Consider the following 23,687-nt stretch of genomic DNA (forward strand, 5'->3'; position numbering starts at 1 on the left):
AAGTTCTGTCCGCAGTGAAAGAGGGTCTTCAGAAATACTGTGACACTCGCGTAGTGGTATTAACCATCTGTGGATAATTAGAAATACAGAAGAACTTCTGGATAATTTTAAGTTTCGGTCTTTTTCTGAAATTAGTTTTATCAACACTTTAGTTTTTTCAACTCTTTATACCACCAAATTGAATTATCGCCTGAAAGAAATAATTCGAAATGACTTTCATCATAAAAATGGTAGCATACGCTATAAATTTATTACTTTGGAATACCATTAGGCATATTTTGTTAAAAGTAAACAAAAGGGTAAAACATGCTACACAGAGGGACAAGTGATCAGTATGCTTGAGTTTCTAATCGACAACATATTTGTTGAATTTGGAGGTAGACCCTTTTAAACAAATTGTCAAAACGCGCTTCTCCTTGCTGTTCTTTTTTTATTTCATCTGAATCAAAGTTCCAACAGACACTTTGTAAAAACAAGAAGATCAAAGAATCCAGGTTTTTTAATTTCTCTTTCAGATATATTGATGATTGTCTTTCATTTAACAATCCTAACTTTCCTGATTGGGTTCCATTAATATATCCCCTAGAACTAGAAACTGAAGAGACAAAAGACACGGCTTCTAACATTTCATTTTCAGACTTATACCTTGAATTTGACATACACAGTCATCTCAATATAAGAATCTATGACAAACGAGATGACTTTGATTTTGAAATTATCAATTTCCGCCACCTTAGTAGCAATACACCAACTTCACCTGCATATGGGATATACATTTCCCAACTTATTCGATTTTCAAGAGCTTGCAACTCCTACTCAGACTTTGTGAAACATCACCGGTGTCTGAGTATAAAGTTGATGAACCAGCGGTTTATGTTGGATTAAGATGCTTGTGGTCCTTTCAATTCCTTTCATTTCAGTTTGTGATATTTACGTATGCATGTGTCGTAGCTCTGTGCTTAAACATTGTACATCCAGTTCTTGCACTATCGTAAAACTTGTTTGTTGCTTGTCTTTGTTTTTTTGCTTTCTGCTGTGCCTTTTTATTTCTACGTTACATATATGACGTGGCTCAGTACTTATACATCCTGTCATTGTGTTATTCTACTATGGCATTTTATGCCATTTTCTTTGATACCACAACTAATACATGTAAAGACTTATTCAAATAAAAATAGAACAATGATAAAGGGTGTAATGTCTTGTTTAATATCAAAAGTCCTCTTAAGTTATTTTCACCTATCATGATCCTAAAGCCATGTACAAACAAGGTTCTAATGTTCTAAACCATCACTGCTGCAAGATCTGCGTTAAAGAAACAGATAAGCAAACAACCACACATGTCGTTAGTCACAGACATATATATTTGAAACCCACGGTTTATCGGTTTATGGTCCAGATAAATTTGCAAATTTCTATCTGATACGGGCGCTTTCAACTAGAAATCGGTGAGCTACATATACCTTAATTATGCATTGTAAATGCCAATATTCCACTCATAGTCTTAGCATGTATATAGCAGCTTCATGATGTTCAGCGCAGCTGCCTGACGATTTTGAAAATATCGCACTGACTTCAACGGCGAAACATTCTTTTTCTTTCATAAAAGATCAAGATTAGTGAGTTCCCCGTCTCGAATTATTTCTCCGATATGACCACAATATTACCAAAAAATTCATCTTTTATTCTTCAAAACAAATCATGGTCAATTATCCAGTTATTATTACTTTTAACATCGTATCTTTTCCAGATCGAATCGAAATATTTCTGGAATGTGATCAATGCTGTGCTTGTCAACATGGTCACCTTTGAATCTGATAAATTGTGCATTTAATTCACGAAGACTGAGTAGTCTTGATGTATCCACTTCTTCTAATATGAAAAACGCTCCATGACTGGAACAGTTTATTACGAAAGCAGTACTTTCATTGGCTTGCTGTAAATATACAAAAATGAAAAATATTAACTGCTAATATTGAATTCGTTTATAATAGGTCTATTAATGCATTGGATTGGTCATCTGTTCAAATCTATATGTTAAATACATTTAAAATGTCTAGTTTTGTATTATATGCAAGAAGTGTAAATTCAAATTGAAAATGTTTCAGATGAAATCAAATGAATATCGGTTTTAAAAAACATCTAACAACATGTATTAGAAAATCTTTTTAGTGCAAGATGGTGACTTTATCGTGCCATTTCATGCTTTTGTAAATCGATACATGTTCTTTGAATTTATATTTTGTATGTAGCTCGTTCCAAAAAAAATCATTTGGACAGGAAATATGATTATGTTTGAATAGTTAATCAGTAAATATATTGCTAAATTTGTTTACGATTTTTTACATTTTGTACTTCGTGTATCATTGTTTAGTTTACATTAGTGCATTAAACGATAACATTGCTGTAAAATATCTTAATATTTTGGAGCATTGGTGTTAATTTATGAATGAAAAAAAAACGTCTTTTATATATGTATTAGAGTATAAAGGTTATCATTTGACATTAATTGAGTTACAAATGCAGATGACTTTTTTTCAAACCCAAAATGATTGTTCGCGTTAAGGAAGCTGGCTTGTCATGTTATGGAATTTTGGTCAGATTTTCGGAATGCTCTGGTTTTATCCATTAGAATGCATTAACAAATTTTGCCCGGTGACCCCTATTTTTCTTTTTATAATTCTTTTACATGTGTAATGATAAGCTGTCTGTTAAAGTCTTTTGAAATTTTTAATTACTTTTTAATAGTTTTTGAGGACTAGTCAATGATAAAGCTATGAAAAGTCAAGAGAGAACATATTCCCGCCAAAATTTCAATGGCTAATATATCGAAAACAAGCACGGTGACCTATATATTTTTTTTCCTCTTTGAATTCCTTTTTTTATCCACTATCAATATAAACTATTGTTTCGAAAAGTTAATTACTTTGAAACTGAGAAGCGAACTCCCTAAATGCCTTACCAATGTTATGTTACTGTCCTTTGTTACATACAGATGTTGTTTATGCTTTTCGTCAAGATACCACCTTATGAACCCCGTATTCTCTGAGTTCAGCTGTCGTTCTTCAATAAAATGACCTGCAAGAAGATTTAAGATTGACAAAGGGTTTGTATAATTATAGAAATTACTGAAACACTTTACTCAAGTAAAAACAACCTCATCAGATAAACCAGCCTCATATATAGTTGTACGCAACACGCGCATTTTTTCTACCAAATTCTTATCATTGAGGCTTAAACATGTTGAACTAAACTAATTGAAATGCCGAGGAGACCTTTGATAATGTAAGCACTGGTTGATTTAAAAAGAGTTAACGCCCTATTATGTTTGATTTTGATACACACTTCACTTTATTTGATTTTCACACTAGTAATAATATGACTTTGACGAAATAGCAGGTGTCAGGCCGATTGTAACATAATAACACGTTAACTATATATTAAATATATAGTTAAATTACATTTTGGTTCAACGACCGACTTGATTGACGAACAATATGATTGCAATATATGTATTTCAAGTCTAAGTATAGGATATACTTTTTGTACTTCTAATGATTGATTTTTTAAAAATCTAGCACCCTGCCAACTACAAATTATTGATGTCTTTATTAACCTTGCATTGCTATTATCGAGAGAAAAGTAAGTATACTCAATTATAGTTATGTGTCCTTACATTGATGAAAATTTCCGACGCTCTCTCCTAACCGTGACGAAATGAGTTCTTCAAACCCGACGTGATCGTTTTTCAGTCGTTGCATGAACTTATGTGTGCCTCTCTTCTTTAGGGTAACCGTACGATGTGCTTTCCAGTGACGTGATGGTGTAGACGTTTCATAATTAAGTTTTACTGCTACCGATGAACCTACATGTATTTGAAAAAAGTTATTATTTGTTTTTATTTCCCATTTTGCCAAGAAAGAATAGAACAAATCAAGGATATTTCAATTATTTTTATCGTAATATGTTGCAAAGACTACATTGAATATGTTCAACATCATTCTAGCCATGAATATTTACCTGTCGACAATGTTGGTTTTAGTTCGCTTTGTTATCCTGTGTTTTCATATTTCCTTACTCAAATAAATGTCTGGTTGCAATGTAACGTATATAACACCAATTGAATAAATAAAAGCAACAGTAGTATATCGCTGTTCAAAAGTTATAAATCGACTGAGAGAAAAAAAATTCAGGTTTCCATGTGAAGATTAAGTAATCTAGTTTTAAAACCAGTTCACACCCTCAAGTGCGAACTTTCTTTTTTATTAGTTAATTAGATAGTTGAGAGGTTGTTTTTGTTTTATTAACTTTCCCCTTGTTTTAATTGACATTGGAGTTTGTTATTTTTGTTAATACTTTTGTAAAATGTTTTTTGAATAACTTTTATCAATTGTTCACTTTTGCTTTACTATTTATTATTTAAGAAAATAAGTAGGGTCCGTAGTTTTAATTTCTAGACAAATATATAGCTGTTTCAATTATGGAAAGTTTGTGGACAGTTCTGTAACAAAGGCGAAAAGAAGTTGAAAGATAATATAATGACAAGACGTATTATAACAAATATAGTGTCGCTATTCTGTGTATTTTTCTTTTTAGAGAATTTATGTAATATTGAAGAATTATCGATTTTAACAGTATGATACGTTTATTGATTAGTTCTTCAAAAAATGTACATACCTAATGGTTGAAATAAAGTAAAATTTATTTCTGTGATATTTTCTGTGCTTGGTCTCAAGTAATTCTGAAAGAATAAAATTAATATATTGTTCCTTTCAATACATTAAATGATACATAATTTAAAATGCTGAAATTACAGCATACTGTAGAGACATTTGAAAACCATAATTAAAAGTAAAACAAACATCAGCGTGACTAAAAACAAGATGACACACACACCTAAATAGAGATACAAAACTCCATAAACATGTACAGAGAAAACACAAAAAAGATAATCTTCGGCCAGTTTTAAGACCACAAGCCGTACCTTCACATATAATGGTTTACTTTTATAATTTTTTACTTGGATGGAGAGTTGTCTCATTGGCACTATTACCATATCTTACTATATCTATAAACATGGATATAGAAAACAAAAAAAATGGTAATATATCTTAAACACTTGACGTGTGAAATGATGTTCGCGGGCTCATCATGAAATACAATATATTGTTTTGTACAATTGAATGAAAGGTCAGCATATAACTCTAAAATAAATGTATTAACTGCTTAAAAGAGACAACATATATGGAAGGGAGATTACAAATAATACGTCGAACATTAGTGGTAATGTCATGGCAAAACACGAAAAACAACGAACTGTAAAACAATTGTATACCAAATACAACATATAAAACTTAAGACTGAGAAACATGAACTCAAATTAAAACCGGGGATGATTTCGGGTGCTGCAGAATGGTACACAAATCCTGCTTCATATGTGGCACCCATCATGTTGCTCTTGTTTGAAATATCTGTCGCTGACTGTTAAAAAAGCAGGGATCAATATGTGTAGTACACGTATATTGGTTACATTTCTTATAAGCATGCATTTACTTATAAATTACGTATACCATTGTTATGCTTTCATTTGTGTCGATGGGTTGGCTGTTTAAATAAACTGTAACTTCTCCATGTGTCATCAGTGTTAAATCCACGTCATTGATGCTTAGAAGTTGGTCTTCATTCCTACAAAAAGAGTAGTAACAATTTCTCTTATAATATTATTCGTATACCTTTAAATTACGGGAACCATACATAGCCTTGAATGTTTGTCCCTAATATTTTATTAACTTTGCATTAGCATTCAAATACTGCAAATCAAATTTATTCGTTCATAGTGTGTTAATTTACGTTTTTTGATTGAGTTAAGCCTGCCAATTGTTATTTATCGTGTGTTTTTCTATGTTGTGATTTTATACTTTTGTTTTAAAAAAAAGGAGAAGGTTTGGTACCATTAAAACGTTTAATCTCGCTGCAAATGTTTGCAGCTGTCCTAAGTCGTCAATATGATGTACAGTAGTTGTCGTTTGTTTATGTAATTTATGCGTGTTTCTCGTTTCTCGTTTTTCATATAGATTAGACCATTGGTTTTCTCGTTTGAATGGTTTCACACTAGTAATTTTAGGGCCCTTTATAGCTTGTTGTTCGGTGTGAACCAAGGCTCCGTGTTGAAGGCCGTACATTGAACTATAATGGTTTAAATCAATAAATTGTTATTTGGATGGAGAGTTGTCTCATTGGCACTCACACCACATCTTCCTATATCTATAAAAATTAAAAAAAACTACACTTATATTTTACCATACAAAATATATTGGTGTCACTGTTTTCAATATTTTAAGCAAAGCGCAGCCTATAGGTAAGAACATATCCAAACATTTCAAAATTTAATAAATTCTAGTACAAAATAGGATAGTGCACATTATAAGCATAGTACATTTCAAGTGAACAAACTGATGTATAGGAGTGATTTTATATGTACCTGACATTTAGCTGACCAAAGCATATAGAGCTTGCCACCGACTGGGTCTCAGAAAATACAAAGATGTGCTGGAAGTACCCCTTATCAGAAATATACCGGCTTTGTAAGGTTCCCATTAAACTGAAACTATTATTCTGGCTTGGTGATGTATTTAAATCTGCATGAATCTATACAAAAATATATCAAACAAATATAAATTCGATTTGCACGAACATTTCACACTCGTTTGCTGTCAAACTGTTTGCAATACCATCACCAAATGTCTAGCATTTTAAGTTTGCTGCATTTTAATGAATTTATTCTTCTTAAATTATCTTCAAGTTATGGGTATTTTAGTTTGTAGAACTGATATCTATTTGTTATCGATTCTCTGTTTGTTAATCAAGTTTGTGCTGTTTACATCTTAGTACAGTACGGTATGTTTTGCGCGTGTATTCTCCAAATCAGCTATCATAATACACCGTGAAAATTAAACTTGACAATTGAGACTTGAAAAAGCGAAAAAAAAGTTTTTATGATCAGTTTGTGTTTTCGTTACCAATGGCTGTTTGTTCATTAAAACAATGCCATTGGTAACGAAAACACAATGTTCAACCAAAACCTAAGAATCGTTTCACAATTAAAAATCAACTTTTGAACGTTTGATGCCGTTTAAACTCCTCGACCAATAAATCAAAGGTCGACATATTATACATAATGGCAAACCACATATTCAAAGCTATCCCCTATGAATTAAATAAAAGTCAAATATTGTGATATTTAGCAGTCATACTACAATTGATTGTATTACATGTATTAAACATAAAAAAGACTTACAATAGGTTTGATCTTTCCTGTTTTTGTCCAGTTGCATGGTATGATCTGGTTCTCAATATCATATAAAGAATCTTCATGAAACTTGCCTGTTTTGTAGACATTGTTAGCAGGATAGGCTGTAATACAAACAACAATGTCATCTTTTAAGGGAGGTGTGCAAGTTTTATGTAAAATCATCAAGCCGTTTTTAGTAGTTCAGTACGGATAAAGTAGAAATAGGCACGTAATTGTTTTGGAATGAGTCATCACTATAATATCTTAGTGCGCAGTATTATAAAATATGTACAATATCATTAACAGTAGCATAACGGGCGAGTTTGTATGCTACGGCATGACTACCGTTGTTTTTTTGTATTCTAATTTTAAGCCATGGCGTTGTCATTGTATTTCGATTTATGTCCCTCTGGTATCTATTACCCCTCTTTAATAGATTATAAACACAACTCACAGTTAATTCTACCATCAAATTGAGAAAAAAAACTGTTACTGTCTTTTCGAAATCATATATGACGAAATCAACATAGCTAAAATCGGTCAGGTTCATCAAATTGAAAAAAAAACTGTTACTGTCTTTTCGAAATCATATATGACAAAATCAACATAGCTAAAATTGGCCAGGTCACATGTAAATGATGCTAAACGGTATTTTAATTTTGACACACACGTCGTAACAAACAGATAGTTAACATGTCAAAGGAGACATATTGTGAATTTAAATGACATTCATTTTACATCCTTTACTAAATAAATATGTAACACTCAGAAACGTGTCCTCCCCCCCAAACGTGTCCGATACTCCCAAACGTGTCCACATCGACATCACTGAACTGCAAAACATGTCTAGTTGTAAAAAGGGCGTCAAAGCGTGTCATTTGTATTATTTAAACGCCTAAACGTGTCCATTTTTTAATAAACACCCAAACGTGCCCAATCCCCCAAACTTGTCCTATAATATAAAGTGAACTAAAAGATTGTTACACTGATATTTCGTAAAAATAAAACTGTCCTTTTCCGCTCCAAAAAAATATAATTGATTCCGAGTTACGATTAGTGTAGATACCTAAAAACCGTATAGTGTAAATTCTTATAACTGTACACAATTCATTTAGGCCTAATCCCAAATTCCCGGAATAATTAAGGTACAATCCAAGAGTCAGTCCGGCAAATATTCTTCTGCATCTCATTATATAACTTATCCAAAGTATGTTGTCGTCCTGTCCATGCATGAAATATTTGCCACTGGACGTAATGTCTATTGTTTGCGTGTATTTAAGTGATGCTCGAAACTAAAAGTTCATAATAAAAAACCTTACTACCAGTTTATAGTTTTTAGAGCTTTTTTTTCCATTTTTTTGAGAGAATCAAATAGTTTCTTAGTGATGTTTTAAAAAAAATCGGTCTTTAATGGCTCTTTAGATTTTTAAGTTTAACCAAGGTTTATCCCGAATAAACGTAAACAAATTTAGGCCCAATCTTAAATCCCCGGTATGATAATAAAACTTATGTATAGTATTTATTGTTAATATGATATCGTTCAAATAATGCATGAAATATTTGGCACTGGACTTATGACTCTTGTTTGTATGTCTTCACTTTAGTAGTGATGCTGGAAATCTAAAATTTATTAAAATACCTGATAAACAGTTTATGATTTGAATATCTTTTAAAATATCGGAACTGTTGAAAAAAAGGAAGTCAATTCTTTTAAAATCCTACCGTGCAGTATTCACGGATTACAGCTGATTTCCTAATGCTTGCAAAGTAAAACTTTGTTTGGCTTGCTTGCTTTGTTTGTTTAATTGTTAATACAAGCTTTGTAAATAAGACTGACATCTTTAAACAATATGTATAGGCATAGTTTAACCTGAATATATTATATTTGAATTTAATTTGGTGTTATCCTATGGTAAACGCTTAATCCAACTAAACTAGAATTGTTTGTACATGTTTGTGCGCTCTAAACGAGTATAATACTTGCAACTGGACTATAAGCAATTTCAGTCAAAAGTCGATTTATATGTTACAGATTAAATTTGCAATAACAACCGGCATTGAACCAACTAATACTAATAAATGATCATTTCATCAACTGTGTCCCCCATTATAGAATTGCCGTAAACGTTATTGATTTTATTCATGTATTAGCGCTAAAAGACGTGAGACGTCCTGGCGTTAAATAGTGGACACGTTTTGGCGAATAACAATTATCGGACACGTTTGGGGGTTATAAAATCAGACACGTTTGGGGAATATTGGATATTACGGACACGTTTAGGGAGAATAGACACGTTTGGGGGAATCGGACACGTTTGGGGGACAGGACACGTTTGGGAGTGTTACATATATAATAATGTTCACCTTGACTAATTTTATGGGTTTTTTTTCTTTCTTTGACATAATTGGTCGTTTTAATACATGTTATAGTGATTCAAATTATATCGTAATGTGGTATGCTTGGTATATATAAAAAAAACATGTGGTATGTATGGAATTTCTACATTTCGTGAAACGTTTATTCCTCGAATCCCAACATAAAGATGGAATAGATGTTGTTTTATAGAATGTGGGAAAGTTAGTTTTAGGCTAAAATTTATCTTCATAAAAAGATCCCTTTTACAATATTTATTTTATTGAAATGGAGAGGAATAATAAAGAAAATGAAACGAAAACTTAAAAGTAAAAACTATTAAATTATTACAAAACTTTGAGAAGATCCATCGTTTTCTACACACATAAATGCTTGTTCTAAGCCGGGAATATGACAGTTGCTCTCCATTGGTATGATTTGTTCAATGTTTTGTTTTTTGCATCTGATATTCGATTTTCCCCCTTGAGTTTTCCTCCAAGTTTGTTTTTTTTTATCATTAACCTGACGTATTAATTTTGTTACAGTTGTTTAATCAAACAAACATGTACTGCTTGTCAATAAATTCAGGGGATTTAAATTAGAAACAAAAAAAGAACATTCCTCTTTATCTGTTATAATGTAGGTTTCCATTGCATATGTTTAAATGTAATGTGTAAAGTTTTTGCAATTATCATTTCTTATTTTAACAAGACACTTTTCTGTTTGCCAATAATTTGTCTCGTCCTTGTTGTGCCATTCTTATAACGATTTCCTTTTCTCAAACGGTTTGATATGTTATTCCCATGTGACTATTAAATATTTAGTAATGCATTACATACCTGCCCTTGAGAGGATCAAAGTTGGTCCTGATCGTCTGCAGACTGAAACAGAATATTAAATCTGGTAATACAATAACTAAAATACATCATAACTATTATTTAAAAAATAGTTCTTTTCTCTATGGTTATTTTAACATGGGTAGGCATTATGTTTGTAAATATCTTAATACCGAGCGTAAGCGAGGTATTTAATGCTGGCAATTATAATGCCTACCCATGTTAATGAGAGCATAGAGCATCAACAGTTTAACAATATAAAACAGAACGGACACTAGTAAACTTAATTTTATAATTATCTTATTTAAATTCCAATCGAGCAATACCAACACAAATGTGCATGTTGATCTCCAAAGTTGTTCAAAAGTTATCTGATGCTGTAATGTCAATTGTGACGTTAATCACGTCCAGCCCATATGTTATTGGAATTATTACATAGTTTTGTTTCCAAAGATAAAGAAGAACATCATATTAGAATATAAAATGAATGCACACAAAGACGATTTGATCAAACAAGTATAAGTATAAAACTCAGATATAAAACAGTAGTTGTCATACACTTTCAAATTGCGAATTCGTCAAACAAGCACACACATTACCTCTGGTTTGATTGGTTCTAAATTGACGTACCTTTTATTTGTTTACATATTTTTTGTAACCTTTTATTGAGGTATTATTGCATATAATCATGTTTACTTGATTTTTGCTCTTTAGTTGTATATTTATTTACAAATGATATATAAAAGAGGGACGAAAGATACCAAAGGGACAGTCAAACTCATAAATCTAAAACAAACTGACAACGCCATGGCTAAAAATGAAAAAGACAAACAGAAAAAACAATAGTACACATGACACAACATAGAAAACGAAAGAATAAACAACACGAACCCCATATATAGTGGCATGTCATTTATGAAGATGGAGGTACAAATCCAGTTTTTTTCCCCGTCATTTTCTTCGGAAAATGCAAGTACCAAGTGAGGAGTATGGCAATTGATTTTCACTTGTTCCGTTGTTTGGTACGTTTAATTTTGTCAGTTTTTGAATTTACCTTGGAGCTCCTCATTTTTGTTATTCTTTTTCTAAACGACTACTTTGGTGTCGAATTACTATTCAGGAGTATGTAGTTTGAGTAGACAATTCATATAACTTTTAACGAACATTTTGAAGAATCCAGAAAACCAGAAGTTCATTTATCACTTTTTGTGGAAAAAACTATCTGCATAACAAAATAAAACAAAAAAATGTTGGTTGCTATCGGGTAAATTCCTGTCCACCAACAAAACTAAAGGTTTAAGATGTTTTACTTTTTATATAAAAAAACAGTTTGCTGAATATGACTGTACATTTTGTTCTTTTTTGTATAAAATTAAATGACGACAAAGTTATTTTTTACAATTTACGCTACTGAGTGAATGGATTTACACTCGATTTGATGCTTACAATGCTAAAACAAAACATTTTTTTTTTTGATTGAAATATTCGGTCTTTGATTGATAAACGTTTATGGACGGATACGTTTAATCTGAAAAGTGGAGGAACTTGACACATAGTGTATGACTAGTTTAATCATTGATGTTATAGCATTTGGTATAAGTGGACGAAGGATGTTGATCATTGACAATAGGTTACAGACAGTTCACTTTCATGTTTCAATTCATGGAGTGGAGGCGGAAGAGGGATGTTTAAACTCATAATTCGAAGACAGACTGACCTAGAAAAATATAAAATAGTCAACACGAATTCCAACAGAATTTTGGGGTATTCTCAAGGGCTCCTGGAGGAGAACAAGATCCTGCTCCACATGTGCTTCCATCATTCCATCTGCCGTAATATGAAGACAAAACACAAAATATATAAATGAACAGAAAAAAATGGGGGTAAACATATTGTATTCTCCGATGGCATAATAAGAGGTGAAAGAAACCAAAAAGGAAATGCATAGGAACGCAAAAGACAAACAACATCATACAAAACACAATATAAAAAATAAAAGACTGAGCAACACAAGCCTCAGTAAAAATAGGTTATCTCAGGTGCTCCAGACGGATAAGCAGATCCTGCTCCAAGTGGGGCACCTTTTGTGTTGCCTGTGTTAGTAAAAAACCAGTGACAAATTGTATAAGGTGGGTCGCAATCATGGACGTGATTGTTGTTACAACAATTGAAAATATTCGTTGTAATCTGTTATACAGATATTCCATAATGTCAACCAAATCGTGATGGAGTTTGTAATTTTCAAAACAATAGTATCAACTTCACCACTTGGAACTCTTGGTTTAGTAGTTTTCTTGTAAGCAGCATCCATGTAACCAGTGAAGGAGGGTAGAAGATACAAGCTCTGAAATAAAGTATCTACCTGGAGATATATATATATAAACGAAGATGTGGTATGATTGCCAATGAGACAACTCTCCATAAGAGACAAAAATGATACAGAAATTAACAACTATAGGTCACCGGACGGTCTTCAACAATGAGCAAAGCCCACACCGCAGAGTCAGCTATAAAAGGCACAATAAAAATGACAATGTAAACCTATTCAAACGAGAAAACTAACGGCCTTATTAATAAGAAAAAACGAAAAAACAAATATGTAGCACATAAACAAACGACGACCACTGAATTACAGTCTCCTAACTTTGGGCAGGCACATACATACATAATGTGACGGGGTTAAACATGTTAGTGGGATCCCAACCACCCCCTAACCTAAGACAGTGGTATAACAGTACAACATAACAACGAACTATAGAAATCAGTTGAAAAAGGCTTAACTCATCAGATGGACAACAATACAAGTGGACGTGGCCGAGTACTTCAACATCCAAACACCATACTCTGTTTGCAGGTGCTCCTGAAATATTTGTACAAAGAACATGTTGTATTTATTCTCTACTTACCGGCAGCTTCTTCTTTGATCATAACTTCTTGAACTTCTTCCATTTCAGGTTTAGATATTTCCTCTTTATTTACAAACAAACAATTACTGTTATTCATGGTATTTTAAACTTCTCAAGGAGAATAAACAACAATAAATTAAAAACTTGATAATATATAATGTTGTTATATTGTCTGCTACATCAATGACTAGAAAGTGAAGGAATGAATTGTTTTGCCTTGTTTATCCACTATAATGTACACGTGTATTTTTCTTATGACAGCATTTCCCACAACTACGGAACTGTAAATACCACATCCGATATTGCGTAATTATAAGGTTTGCTTTAAATTATTAATTTGGGGTTTTCACATATATACTTAGGGGATGAATTCAAATTACAATGTGATTAATGTATACGGACGTTTTAAAAAGAAACAGTTTAAACAAAAAGTATAATTTCCTGTCATAAAATCCATCCCCTAACGTCCTTGTTTTATTAGTATTTGGCTTGGCTTATTGTTTCATTGTTTTCTTATCGAAACGATTTATGAATGGAAAAAAGGAAATGACCTTTAAAAGTACTTTACTATTTATAGTAAACATATTACTAAATTTACATATTTTACTAGTAAACTAAGTTCTCATAATCAAAGAGAAAAATATAACACACATAGATATTTTTGTTTTCTTCTGACCTACAATGGAGTTTTGTGTTTAATTAGAAAAACTATTTTTATTTCAAAAACATATATTTCAGACATTCTTGTTCCAAGCTGATATTTTATGTTGTAAGCAGTAATCTTCTTTTGACTATATCTAACAAGATGCAGCTGTTATAATAGACTGTTTTGATTTAGACGAATGTGATCTACATACATCTCGAAAGATAATACAATATTGTCGTAATCTCAATTCTCGGTCACACCTTACTACGGAAGCCGTAAGGGGACACACAAAACATTAGAAAATATTTTTTTTAAATTCGAGATCACGATGAAACATTACCGTTTTACCGAGATCTCGATAAAAAAATATATCGTTATCTCGATAAAACGAAATTGTTATATCGAGATCTCAGATTATTAAATCGTAATCTCGATTTATTATATCGAGATCTCGATTTATTACATCGATATCTTGGATTATTATATCGAGATCTCGGATTATTAAATCGTTATCTCGGATTATTTCCTTTGTTCAATGTATGGACGACCTGAATATCAAAACATATATAAATATATATAAATATAAAAACCCACTCTAATGGTCATTGCGGCACATATTATTTATAACCATTTTGTTTCTCTATTAAAAGGATTTAAAATCTACAATTTTAAAGCCCGTTATCCATTGGGTACAAACTCGAAGATTTTAATTTGGGCAGGTAGTGGTTCACTGTTGGGTATTTAACATTTGTGTTGATTAGTTTGATCGCAACCTCGCTTTGGTCTTTTCGAAATACGTCGGCAAGATTGCAGCAGACGAAAATTGGACGAGAAAATAATCTTCTTAAAAAAGTTGAAATAACACCTGAAATAGGTTTGATAAAGGGCTATAAGTTTATTTTGATATACGATAAAGACGGATTGATATCGATTTAATCCCGATGTCTTGAAATTTTAGTTAAAAACGACATTTAAAAACATACAAAAATTTAATGTGCAAATGAATGTCAAATTTAAGTAAACGGTCACAGCCAAAAATAAATCAAACCAAGATTGTGTTAGACATTATATTTTTATGCAATTTGAAAATGTGAAGGAATTTATAACTGTTATTGCCGTACTTTAGTGATATAAAGGGTTTTCAAATCAACCAAATATTTTCACAATGAAATTTTGAAATAGCTTATTGTCAGCATATACATTGATGCAGTCGATAACTTAGTTCATCTAAATACAGGACAAAAATGAGCAAAAAGTTGAGTGTTTCGACTCTATTTATTGACAAACTTGTAATGACAAACTTCCGGTTAACGGTGGGCATAAAAACCGGAACCGGCTTTGATAAACTCGTATGTTTCGGATTTGCACAAATGGCAAAACAATCATTTTAGTAAGTAGTAATTGATTCTTAGTTTATATATCCTGAGAATAACACGAAAGAGCAAACTATAGGCATATAATCGGAGAGAGATTTGTGAAATACGTATGTTTTTGGATATTCACTTTTAATATTTTATATATATATATAAGGTAAAGCACATGTATTTATTTGAATGAAGATAACACATACACTTTAAGTTTCAGATCATGTATAGGAGGTCCGGCAGAAAAAGGGTGCCGACAAGCAGGGCAAATAATGGAGGCGCAGCGGCTGCTGCAAAGAAGTCGAAACAGCAACAGGAAGAGGCGGCTGCTAATATTGCAGATAGATTACCTAGGAATTTACCTAGAACAAGTGAAACACCACCTGTACAGCTCGGCTCAAACACAGTGACAACTAATGTACTACCACACAGTCCAATAATGATCCCAGCAACACTGCCAGCAGAAACAATTTACCCTGCTCCAGGTAATACAACATTACACCAACCCCTAATTAACACAGGTTATGCCTTACCCATTGAAACGGTTAAGGCGTCAGATGACATAGCGCGAAACGTATCGCAAAATGTCAAACAAAAAGTAATAAATGGGGAATATGTAGATATGGGCAGTTTGTTAAATAATTCACAAAACATAACAGGAGTGAATCAAACACTTACATTTAATCAGGGACAGATTATATTACAACCTAAGCAACAGGATACAAGAATTAACACAATAGGTATATGGACGGATGCCTTTTTAATATATATCAGTATTTATTGTACTATACATACATCTCAGTTCCAAGAACTGTTGAAGTATATGCAAACTGTCAGGTTAGGGGCTAAACGCTATGCAGGTTTAGGATGGAAATTGTATGATGAACAGTTTAGACTACGTAGATCACAGGAGCCTGCTGGATCCTGGTCTGTCATAGACACTGAGCTATGGTTATTGTATATGCAACCAGCAGGTCCAATTAATGGGCCAGAGTTCAATATTGCACAAAAACCAACAAACAATTTTCTTAAATGCTATGCATATAATTATAATGGGACGTGCACCCAACAATATTGCACATACAAACATGCTTGTTTAAAATGCAGTGGGGTACATCCGGTTATATATTGCACTAATAGCAAAGTGACTAACTCTAATAATCCTCAGTCACCTGGGATTGTTCAGAGATTCAGATCAGCCCGGCCTCAAGCACCACAAAAAACAGCATCTAATTTTCAACCCTTTGCACCTAGGCAAATGCAAAATAACACAAGATTCCGTTCTCCTGGAGCATTTATGGGACAAAGGCAAAACCCCAGTCAAAATTAAATCTTTAAGAGAATTACTGTCAAATTATGAAAACAAAACTGATGCAGCAATGTTATTATTGGGATTTATAGAGGGGTTTAGATTAAACTATACTGGTCCAAGGATCTCGAGTTTTGCAAGCAATCTCATTTCGGCAGAAGTTCACAAAACTGAAACGAATTTAAAATTACAAAAAGAAGTGCATCTTGGTAGAATGTTGGGCCCCTTTTCAAAAATACCAATTTCAACTTTAAGAATATCTCCTATTGGGGTAGTTTCAAAAAATGACGGTGGATGGCGTCTTATAACTCACTTGTCATATCCTCTAAACTGGAGTGTGAATGATTTCATTGATCCAGAAATTTGTAAAGTAAAGTATTCTTCTTTTGATAAAGTGGTTGGGATGATCTCTGAATTAGGAAATAACGTGCTTTGCGCAAAAATGGACATTAGTCAGGCCTTTAGAATTTTATTGGTTCACCCAGCTGATTTTGACCTTCTGGGAATTTTCTTTGATGGGAAATATTATATTAATAAATGTCTGCCTGAAGGCTGTTCTATATCATGTGCCCTCTTTGAAAAATTTGCCACTTTTTTGCATAAAACAGTTGCATTGAAAGCTGGCATTGAGACTTTAGACCACTATTTGGATGACTTTTTCTTTGCTGGTGAAAGTTCAACGGATAATTGTACCATGTTGATGGACACTTTTAATGAAGTATGTAGGCAACTAGGTGTTCCACTAGCAGAGAATAAAACAGTAGGTCCTACCACATGTATCACATTTTTAGGCCTTGAAATTGACACAGTACTTATGTTGGTTAGAATCCCCCCTGAAAAACTGGATAAACTTAAATTTATGCTTGATCAGGTCTTGTGGAAAAAGAAAATGGCACTGAAGGAACTTGAATCAATTACTGGTTTAATGGCATTTTGTTCAAGGGCTATTATATCAGCCCGTGCTTTTATTCGTCGTTTTTACGATTTGATAGCTTCAGTTAAGAATGGAAAGCCTTATTATACTGTCAGATTGAATTCAGAGGTCAAAGCAGATGCTAGAGTTTGGCTAAATTTTCTAGATCAATTCAATGGTCAGTGTTATTTTCCTGATAGATTTTGGTCGACTAATGAAAGTCTGGAATTATTCACTGATAGTGCAGGTAATGTTTTATTAGGTTGTGGAGCTTATTTTCAAGGTCACTGGGTACAATACCAGTGGCCAAGTAGTTGGGCTGATACTAGCATTTTATTGGATATAACATGTTTGGAGCTTATTCCCATCGTGCTGTCGTTCATGATATGGGGTCGTTCATTTAGAAATAAAAAGATTCTGTTGAGAATAGATAATCAGGCATTAGTAAGCATTGTGAACAAAAGAACATCAAAATCAAAGAGAGTTATGATATTGATAAGACAACTAGTTTTTCTCACTATGAACAATAACATACAATTTAGGGCACAACATATTGAGGGTGAGCATAATGCAATCGCAGATGCTCTTTCTCGATTTCAGGAACAACGTTTTATGGACTTGGTCCCGAATGCAGACAGTTCTCCAGCAGCAATCCCACAAGAATTCCTGTCGATGATTTCAGAACTGAAATGAATCATTTACTTATAAATTCATTAGCACCCAGTACACAGAAAGCATATTTGCATAGCATGGACATATTTGTTAAATTCAGAGAAAATCATGGTTTTTCTGATGTCTGGCCTATTCCGCTTGATGACTTGACATCATTCATTGTTTATATGTTTAGAAAGAAATTGTCCCACTCAACAGTATCTGGCTATATTTCAGGCTTGAGTTACTTTAATAAAATCAACAATTTAGAAGACAATACACAGAAATTTGTTGTCAGAAAATTGATTGAAGGAATAAAAAGGTTGGGGGGCCCAAATCAAAAGGACACTAGATTACCCATAACGAGAGATATATTGGAAAAATTATTGAGGTCACTGGCGGTGATTTGCAAAAACGGGTATGAGACAAAACTGTTTATGGCTTCATTTTCGCTAGCCTTTCATGGTTTTATGAGAGTAGGTGAAATAACAGTTGATTGTAAAAATAAGCAGATGCATACTGTAAAATTTGAAAATATAAAGCTTTGTGATGCAAGATTAGAGGTTTTATTGACGTCATCTAAAACTGATCAGTTTGGTTCTGGAACAACAATCGTTATTTCTAAGCAGAAAAACAAAAATGTATGTCCAGTACAAATAATGGCTAATTTTATTAAAGTTCGCCCACCTTATCTGGGACCTTTATTTTGTCATTTTGATGGATCCCCCCTTACAAGATACCAGTTTTCAGCATTATTAAAAAGGTCTCTGTCAGTAATTGGTATAGAAAACAATGGATTTAAGTCCCATTCCTTTAGAATTGGCATGGCAACTACATGCGCATTAGAAGGTATTTCTGATGAACAAATTAAAGAAATGGGACGTTGGAAGTCACAGGCCTTTTTGCGTTACATTAGGATTTAAATGCCTGAACATCATATATGTACATTTATTTGTGTAAATATGTTTCTATATTTGCTTATTTTGTAATATGTTTCTATATTTGCTTATTTTGTAATGCAGTCTTGAGCTGGCATTTAAATAATATTGTATTATGTAAATAAATGGTATGTCCTGCATCAATATAAGCAAGTAATAATTGCTTTCTAAGAATTGCAGGACATGCTACAGTTTGGATCGTTGGATCCTCGATTATTAAGCATGCCTTTGGGGAAGCCAGAGGAAGACCGGGAGGGGTAAACTTGGGGCTGCAGAGGATGGGAGTAAATATTTGGTGGCAGGGAAAATGTGGAGGTAAAGTGCTGGACATGAAACAACAAATAAGAACCATGTTAAAATATGAAGATCCACCAACTATATTAGTTTTACATATTGGAGGCAATGATATAGGGGAAAAAAGTTCAAAAACTCTTTGTGAACTAATAAGGAAACAGTTCAGTTGGATGCGTCAACTGATGTTGGACACAGTTTTTGTCTGGTCTCAAATTATTCCGAGATCAAGTTGGCGTTACTCTGACAATATTAATGCCATGGAAAAATGTAGAATGAGGGTTAATACCTCTATAGCATCATTTTTAACCAAAACAGATGGTTGTTACCTCCGTTACCCTGATATAAAGGCTAATGAATTATTCTTAATGAAAGATGGAGTGCATTTGACGTCTTTGGGAAATAACATTTTTTTGAATACCCTCCAGGGAGGATTAGAAATGATCATCAGGAATCTTGGCATTAATTTAACCTTCCCCGACTGTAATTAGATACAACTGTTATGTTAACATTTTATATCTGACGTTTCAAGTAAGTTACTAGGAAGTAACTTGAAAGTTAATATATTAAATTGTATTTGGCACAGCTTTGCGCAGCTACACCCCCTCTTTTCAGTGGCGGTTGTCCAATCAGATCAAGTTGTTACCCTGATCTTATCGGACAATTTGGCACATTTCGCTGCGCTGGATTTAACATTCATATATTCAGTGAACAGTAATGATAGCCTCTGATTACCAGGGCTCATCAGTCAACTTCTCGTACCAGACATATTACTTAAATATATTTATATTAGTGGTCTGCCATAATTTGCGGTAGCCACATTATAATTTACATATATATTAAATACAGACATTGATAAATATATTTCAGAGCAAGATTGCCAATTTAAATACATATTATATATCATATATGTTATATTTTATTCAAGATAAAGCTGTGGCCAAATACTGCCAAAACCTTATTATCTATTTGTTATGTTTTGGGCCTCGAGGATAAAAGGATTTAAAATCTACAATTTTAAAGCCCGTTATCCATTGGGTACAAACTCGAAGATTTTAATTTGGGCAGGTAGTGGTTCACTGTTGGGTATTTAACATTTGTGTTGATTAGTTTGATCGCAACCTCGCTTTGGTCTTTTCGAAATACGTCGGCAAGATTGCAGCAGACGAAAATTGGACGAGAAAATAATCTTCTTAAAAAACCCACCACCCTCCCAATGTAAATTAATTTTGTGTTACATGTGTATTTGTTCTGAATGGAAGTAAGAAACCAGATACTGCTTTTAAGTTTATATTTCAGCTTATTTCTGCTAATGGTACTGAGATGGGAGAGTAGGAGACAACTAGTGAACACAATGTAGATGTAAAAGTGGACATTGGCAGAGCACATTTGGCACATTTCGCTGCGCTGGATTTAACATTCATATATTCAGTGAACAGTAATGATAGCCTCTGATTACCAGGGCTCATCAGTCAACTTCTCGTACCAGACATATTACTTAAATATATTTATATTAGTGGTCTGCCATAATTTGCGGTAGCCACATTATAATTTACATATATATTAAATACAGACATTGATAAATATATTTCAGAGCAAGATTGCCAATTTAAATACATATTATATATCATATATGTTATATTTTATTCAAGATAAAGCTGTGGCCAAATACTGCCAAAACCTTATTATCTATTTGTTATGTTTTGGGCCTCGAGGATAATAAGCTTTCAAATGGTGTATACATTTGTTTTCCTTAATTAGGGGCTGACGGGTCGCAGAAGTTCACTCCTTATTCAAAATAAGCTTTTCCATAATGTTCACCCGTATTTCTATTTGTAGGTCCTTCGTTACTCCTCTAATATGCGTTGCGGAACATATTGACTATATGACTTTTGTTCCTCTATTGATAGGCTTTCGAATGAGGTATAATAACAGCAAAGGTAGCGTGACAAAAAGAAAAAGATAACGTTGAGTATTTTAATACTTATATATATATATATGTTTTGGTATTCAGGTCGTTCATACATTGAACAAATTTCGGTTAAAAATAGTTAGGGATATAATAATCCGAGATCTCAATATAACAGTTTCGTTTTCTCGAGATAACGATATATTTTTTATCGAGATCTCGATATATTAAACCGAGATAACGATTTAATAATCCGAGATCTCGATATAACAGTTTCGTGTTCTCGAGATAACTATATATTAAACCGAGATAACAATATAATAATCCGAGATCACGATTTGATAAATCGAGATACGATTTAGTATCCGAGATAACAATTTAATAATCCGAGATCTCGATATAATAATCCCAGATCTCGATGTAATAATCCGAGATCTCGATAAAATAAATCGAGATAACGATTTAATAATCCGAGATCTCGATATAACAATTTCGTTTTATCGAGATAACGATATAATTTTTATCGAGATCACGGTAAAATGGTAATGTTTTATCGTGATCTCGAATTAAAAAAAATATTTTCTAATGTTTTGTGTGACCCCTTACGGCTTCTGTATCTTACCGTATAGCTCGAACGGACGCCTAACGGATAACTTTTTTTTCAATCCGTTCATGTCCGTTAGACGTCCGTCCATATCCGTTAGACGTCCGTCCATATCCGTTGCATGTCCATTAAGCGTACGTTATATCCGTCGACGTCCGTACTGTCCGGTGGAAAAGTGAGCATGTTCCAATCTTTGAACGGACATCCAACGTATAAAATGTCCGTTGAACGTCCGTTAGGCATCTGTTTTGTACGGTACTCGTTCGTTTCGTTTCCGTTTTGTATCCGTTACTGGTCCGTTATACATCCGTTGGAGGTCTGGAAGATGAATTCACCAACGGACTTCTACCGGACGTTTAAGGGATAAAAGGGTGTTGAACAAATGAGAAACGGACTTCTACTGGACGTATAACGGATAAAACGGATGATGAACGCATCTGAAACGGATAAATACCAATTGAAAATTTCGCCACAGAAATGCCAATTATTGGTATGTCAAATTTCTTAAAGTTCACGAATTCTTATTATTCATAATCGATCTTAGAGTAAAGAAACGTTTTCACAATCAAGCAGAGCTTATTCAGGCCAGAAACTGCCCCTGGCGGCATTTTGTAGAACAAACCAAAACCAATTACACAGATACATTTTGAATATTTATGCGATGTTCATGTATTATTATTGTCGCCTTTCACTTTTCCGTGTATCTTTTTCATCCGTTTTATCCGGTACGCTTCCGTTAGGTATCCATTTTATGCGGTATTCGTCCGTTGGATGTACGTTCGACCTCCGTTCTGTCCGGTATGTTTCCGTTTCTCGTACGTTGCATATCCGGTGTGTGTCCGTTATGCATTCGTTACGTACACACGTCCGTTTTATTCGGTCAGTACATCAACGGACTTCCAACGGATAACAATTATGTCAACGGACAACTTTTCTTTTCATCCCTTATGCGTCTGTTCGTGCTATACGGTAAGGTGTGACCGAGGCTTAATGATAGTGAAGACCTTTCAAAATTACGTCCATGTACTTTTTGTTTTCTTATACGTAATAAAGACTTTTTTATACACACTGTTTACAGTATGGACTATATTTGTCCTTGGACAATTTTGCTTTATATTTTGATACACCTGTAGTAAATTGACCGGACATTTTCACTTTTTACCTTTTATAAATCAATCTGTTGCTAAGTTAGTAAATAAATTCAATTGTATTTTCGTTTGATAGTTCAAATTGTTTTAAACATAAGATTATAAAGTTATGAAGACAAGTACGGGAAAAATATATATGTTGCAAATGATTTTTTATCATGGAGCAACAGTCTGTTAATTACACTAAATTTCGTTATATCGATGAACAGGCATCGCAGTCAAGAATTTAGAAATTCTAAATTGTAATGTTACACTAATGTTTCAGATAAGGGTGAAGGTTGGTATTTATTAAAATGTTTAACCACACTGCATTTGTTTGCACCTTTTCTAAGTGACTTTGATGCAGAATTGTCTCATTGGCACTCATACCAATTCTTCAAAATCTAAAACATGTGTATTTGAAATGAGGGCTAAATATTATTCATGACAGATAACAAGTCAGAGCAATAATGTTTATTCCTTGGACTTCAGATGTTATTTTCTTTTGTTACATCTTTTGACATCGGACTCAGACTTCTCTTGAACTGA

At 33.1% G+C, this 23,687-nt stretch overlaps 2 protein-coding genes across 2 annotated transcripts; one reads left to right on the forward strand and one right to left on the reverse strand.

Annotated features, from left to right (window-relative positions):
- Positions 1 to 1,188: 1,188 nt before the first annotated feature.
- LOC139516657 (uncharacterized) lies at positions 1,189 to 22,338 on the reverse strand. The gene is made up of 10 exons (XM_071306878.1): positions 21,208 to 22,338; positions 13,387 to 14,672; positions 10,484 to 10,525; positions 7,298 to 7,413; positions 6,482 to 6,648; positions 5,571 to 5,685; positions 4,678 to 4,741; positions 3,677 to 3,865; positions 2,963 to 3,078; positions 1,189 to 1,936 (listed from the first exon to the last, which is right to left on the reverse strand). The coding sequence occupies exons 2-10, from the start codon at positions 13,481 to 13,483 to the stop codon at positions 1,730 to 1,732; spliced, it is 1,113 nt and encodes a 370-aa protein (XP_071162979.1). The 5' UTR covers positions 13,484 to 14,672; positions 21,208 to 22,338; the 3' UTR covers positions 1,189 to 1,729.
- Positions 14,817 to 21,183, forward strand: LOC139516658 (uncharacterized). Its single transcript, XM_071306879.1, has 3 exons — positions 14,817 to 14,906; positions 15,617 to 15,881; positions 19,388 to 21,183. Exons 2-3 carry the CDS (start codon positions 15,620 to 15,622, stop codon positions 19,987 to 19,989), a joined length of 864 nt encoding a protein of 287 aa, XP_071162980.1. The 5' UTR covers positions 14,817 to 14,906; positions 15,617 to 15,619; the 3' UTR covers positions 19,990 to 21,183.
- Positions 22,339 to 23,687: the final 1,349 nt, after the last annotated feature.

The sequence above is a fragment of the Mytilus edulis genome, chromosome 3 (assembly GCF_963676685.1).
Source record: "Mytilus edulis chromosome 3, xbMytEdul2.2, whole genome shotgun sequence".
In the NCBI taxonomy this organism is placed as follows: Eukaryota; Metazoa; Mollusca; class Bivalvia; order Mytilida; family Mytilidae; genus Mytilus; species Mytilus edulis.

Bases quoted from the DNA above. Each gene is read 5' to 3' on its own strand.
- LOC139516657 (XM_071306878.1), bottom strand. From the start codon at position 13,483: ATGAATAACAGTAATTGTTTGTTTGTAAATAAAGAGGAAATATCTAAA. The intron at 10,526-13,386 runs GTAAGTAGAGAA...ATTCTGTTTCAG, and splicing joins GATCAAAGAAGAAGCTGCCG to TCTGCAGACGATCAGGACCA. The intron at 3,079-3,676 runs GTAAGGACACAT...ATCTTCTTGCAG, and splicing joins CGTCGGAAATTTTCATCAAT to GTCATTTTATTGAAGAACGA.
- LOC139516658 (XM_071306879.1), top strand. From the start codon at position 15,620: ATGTATAGGAGGTCCGGCAGAAAAAGGGTGCCGACAAGCAGGGCAAAT. The intron at 15,882-19,387 runs GTAATACAACAT...TAAGAATTGCAG, and splicing joins AACAATTTACCCTGCTCCAG to GACATGCTACAGTTTGGATC.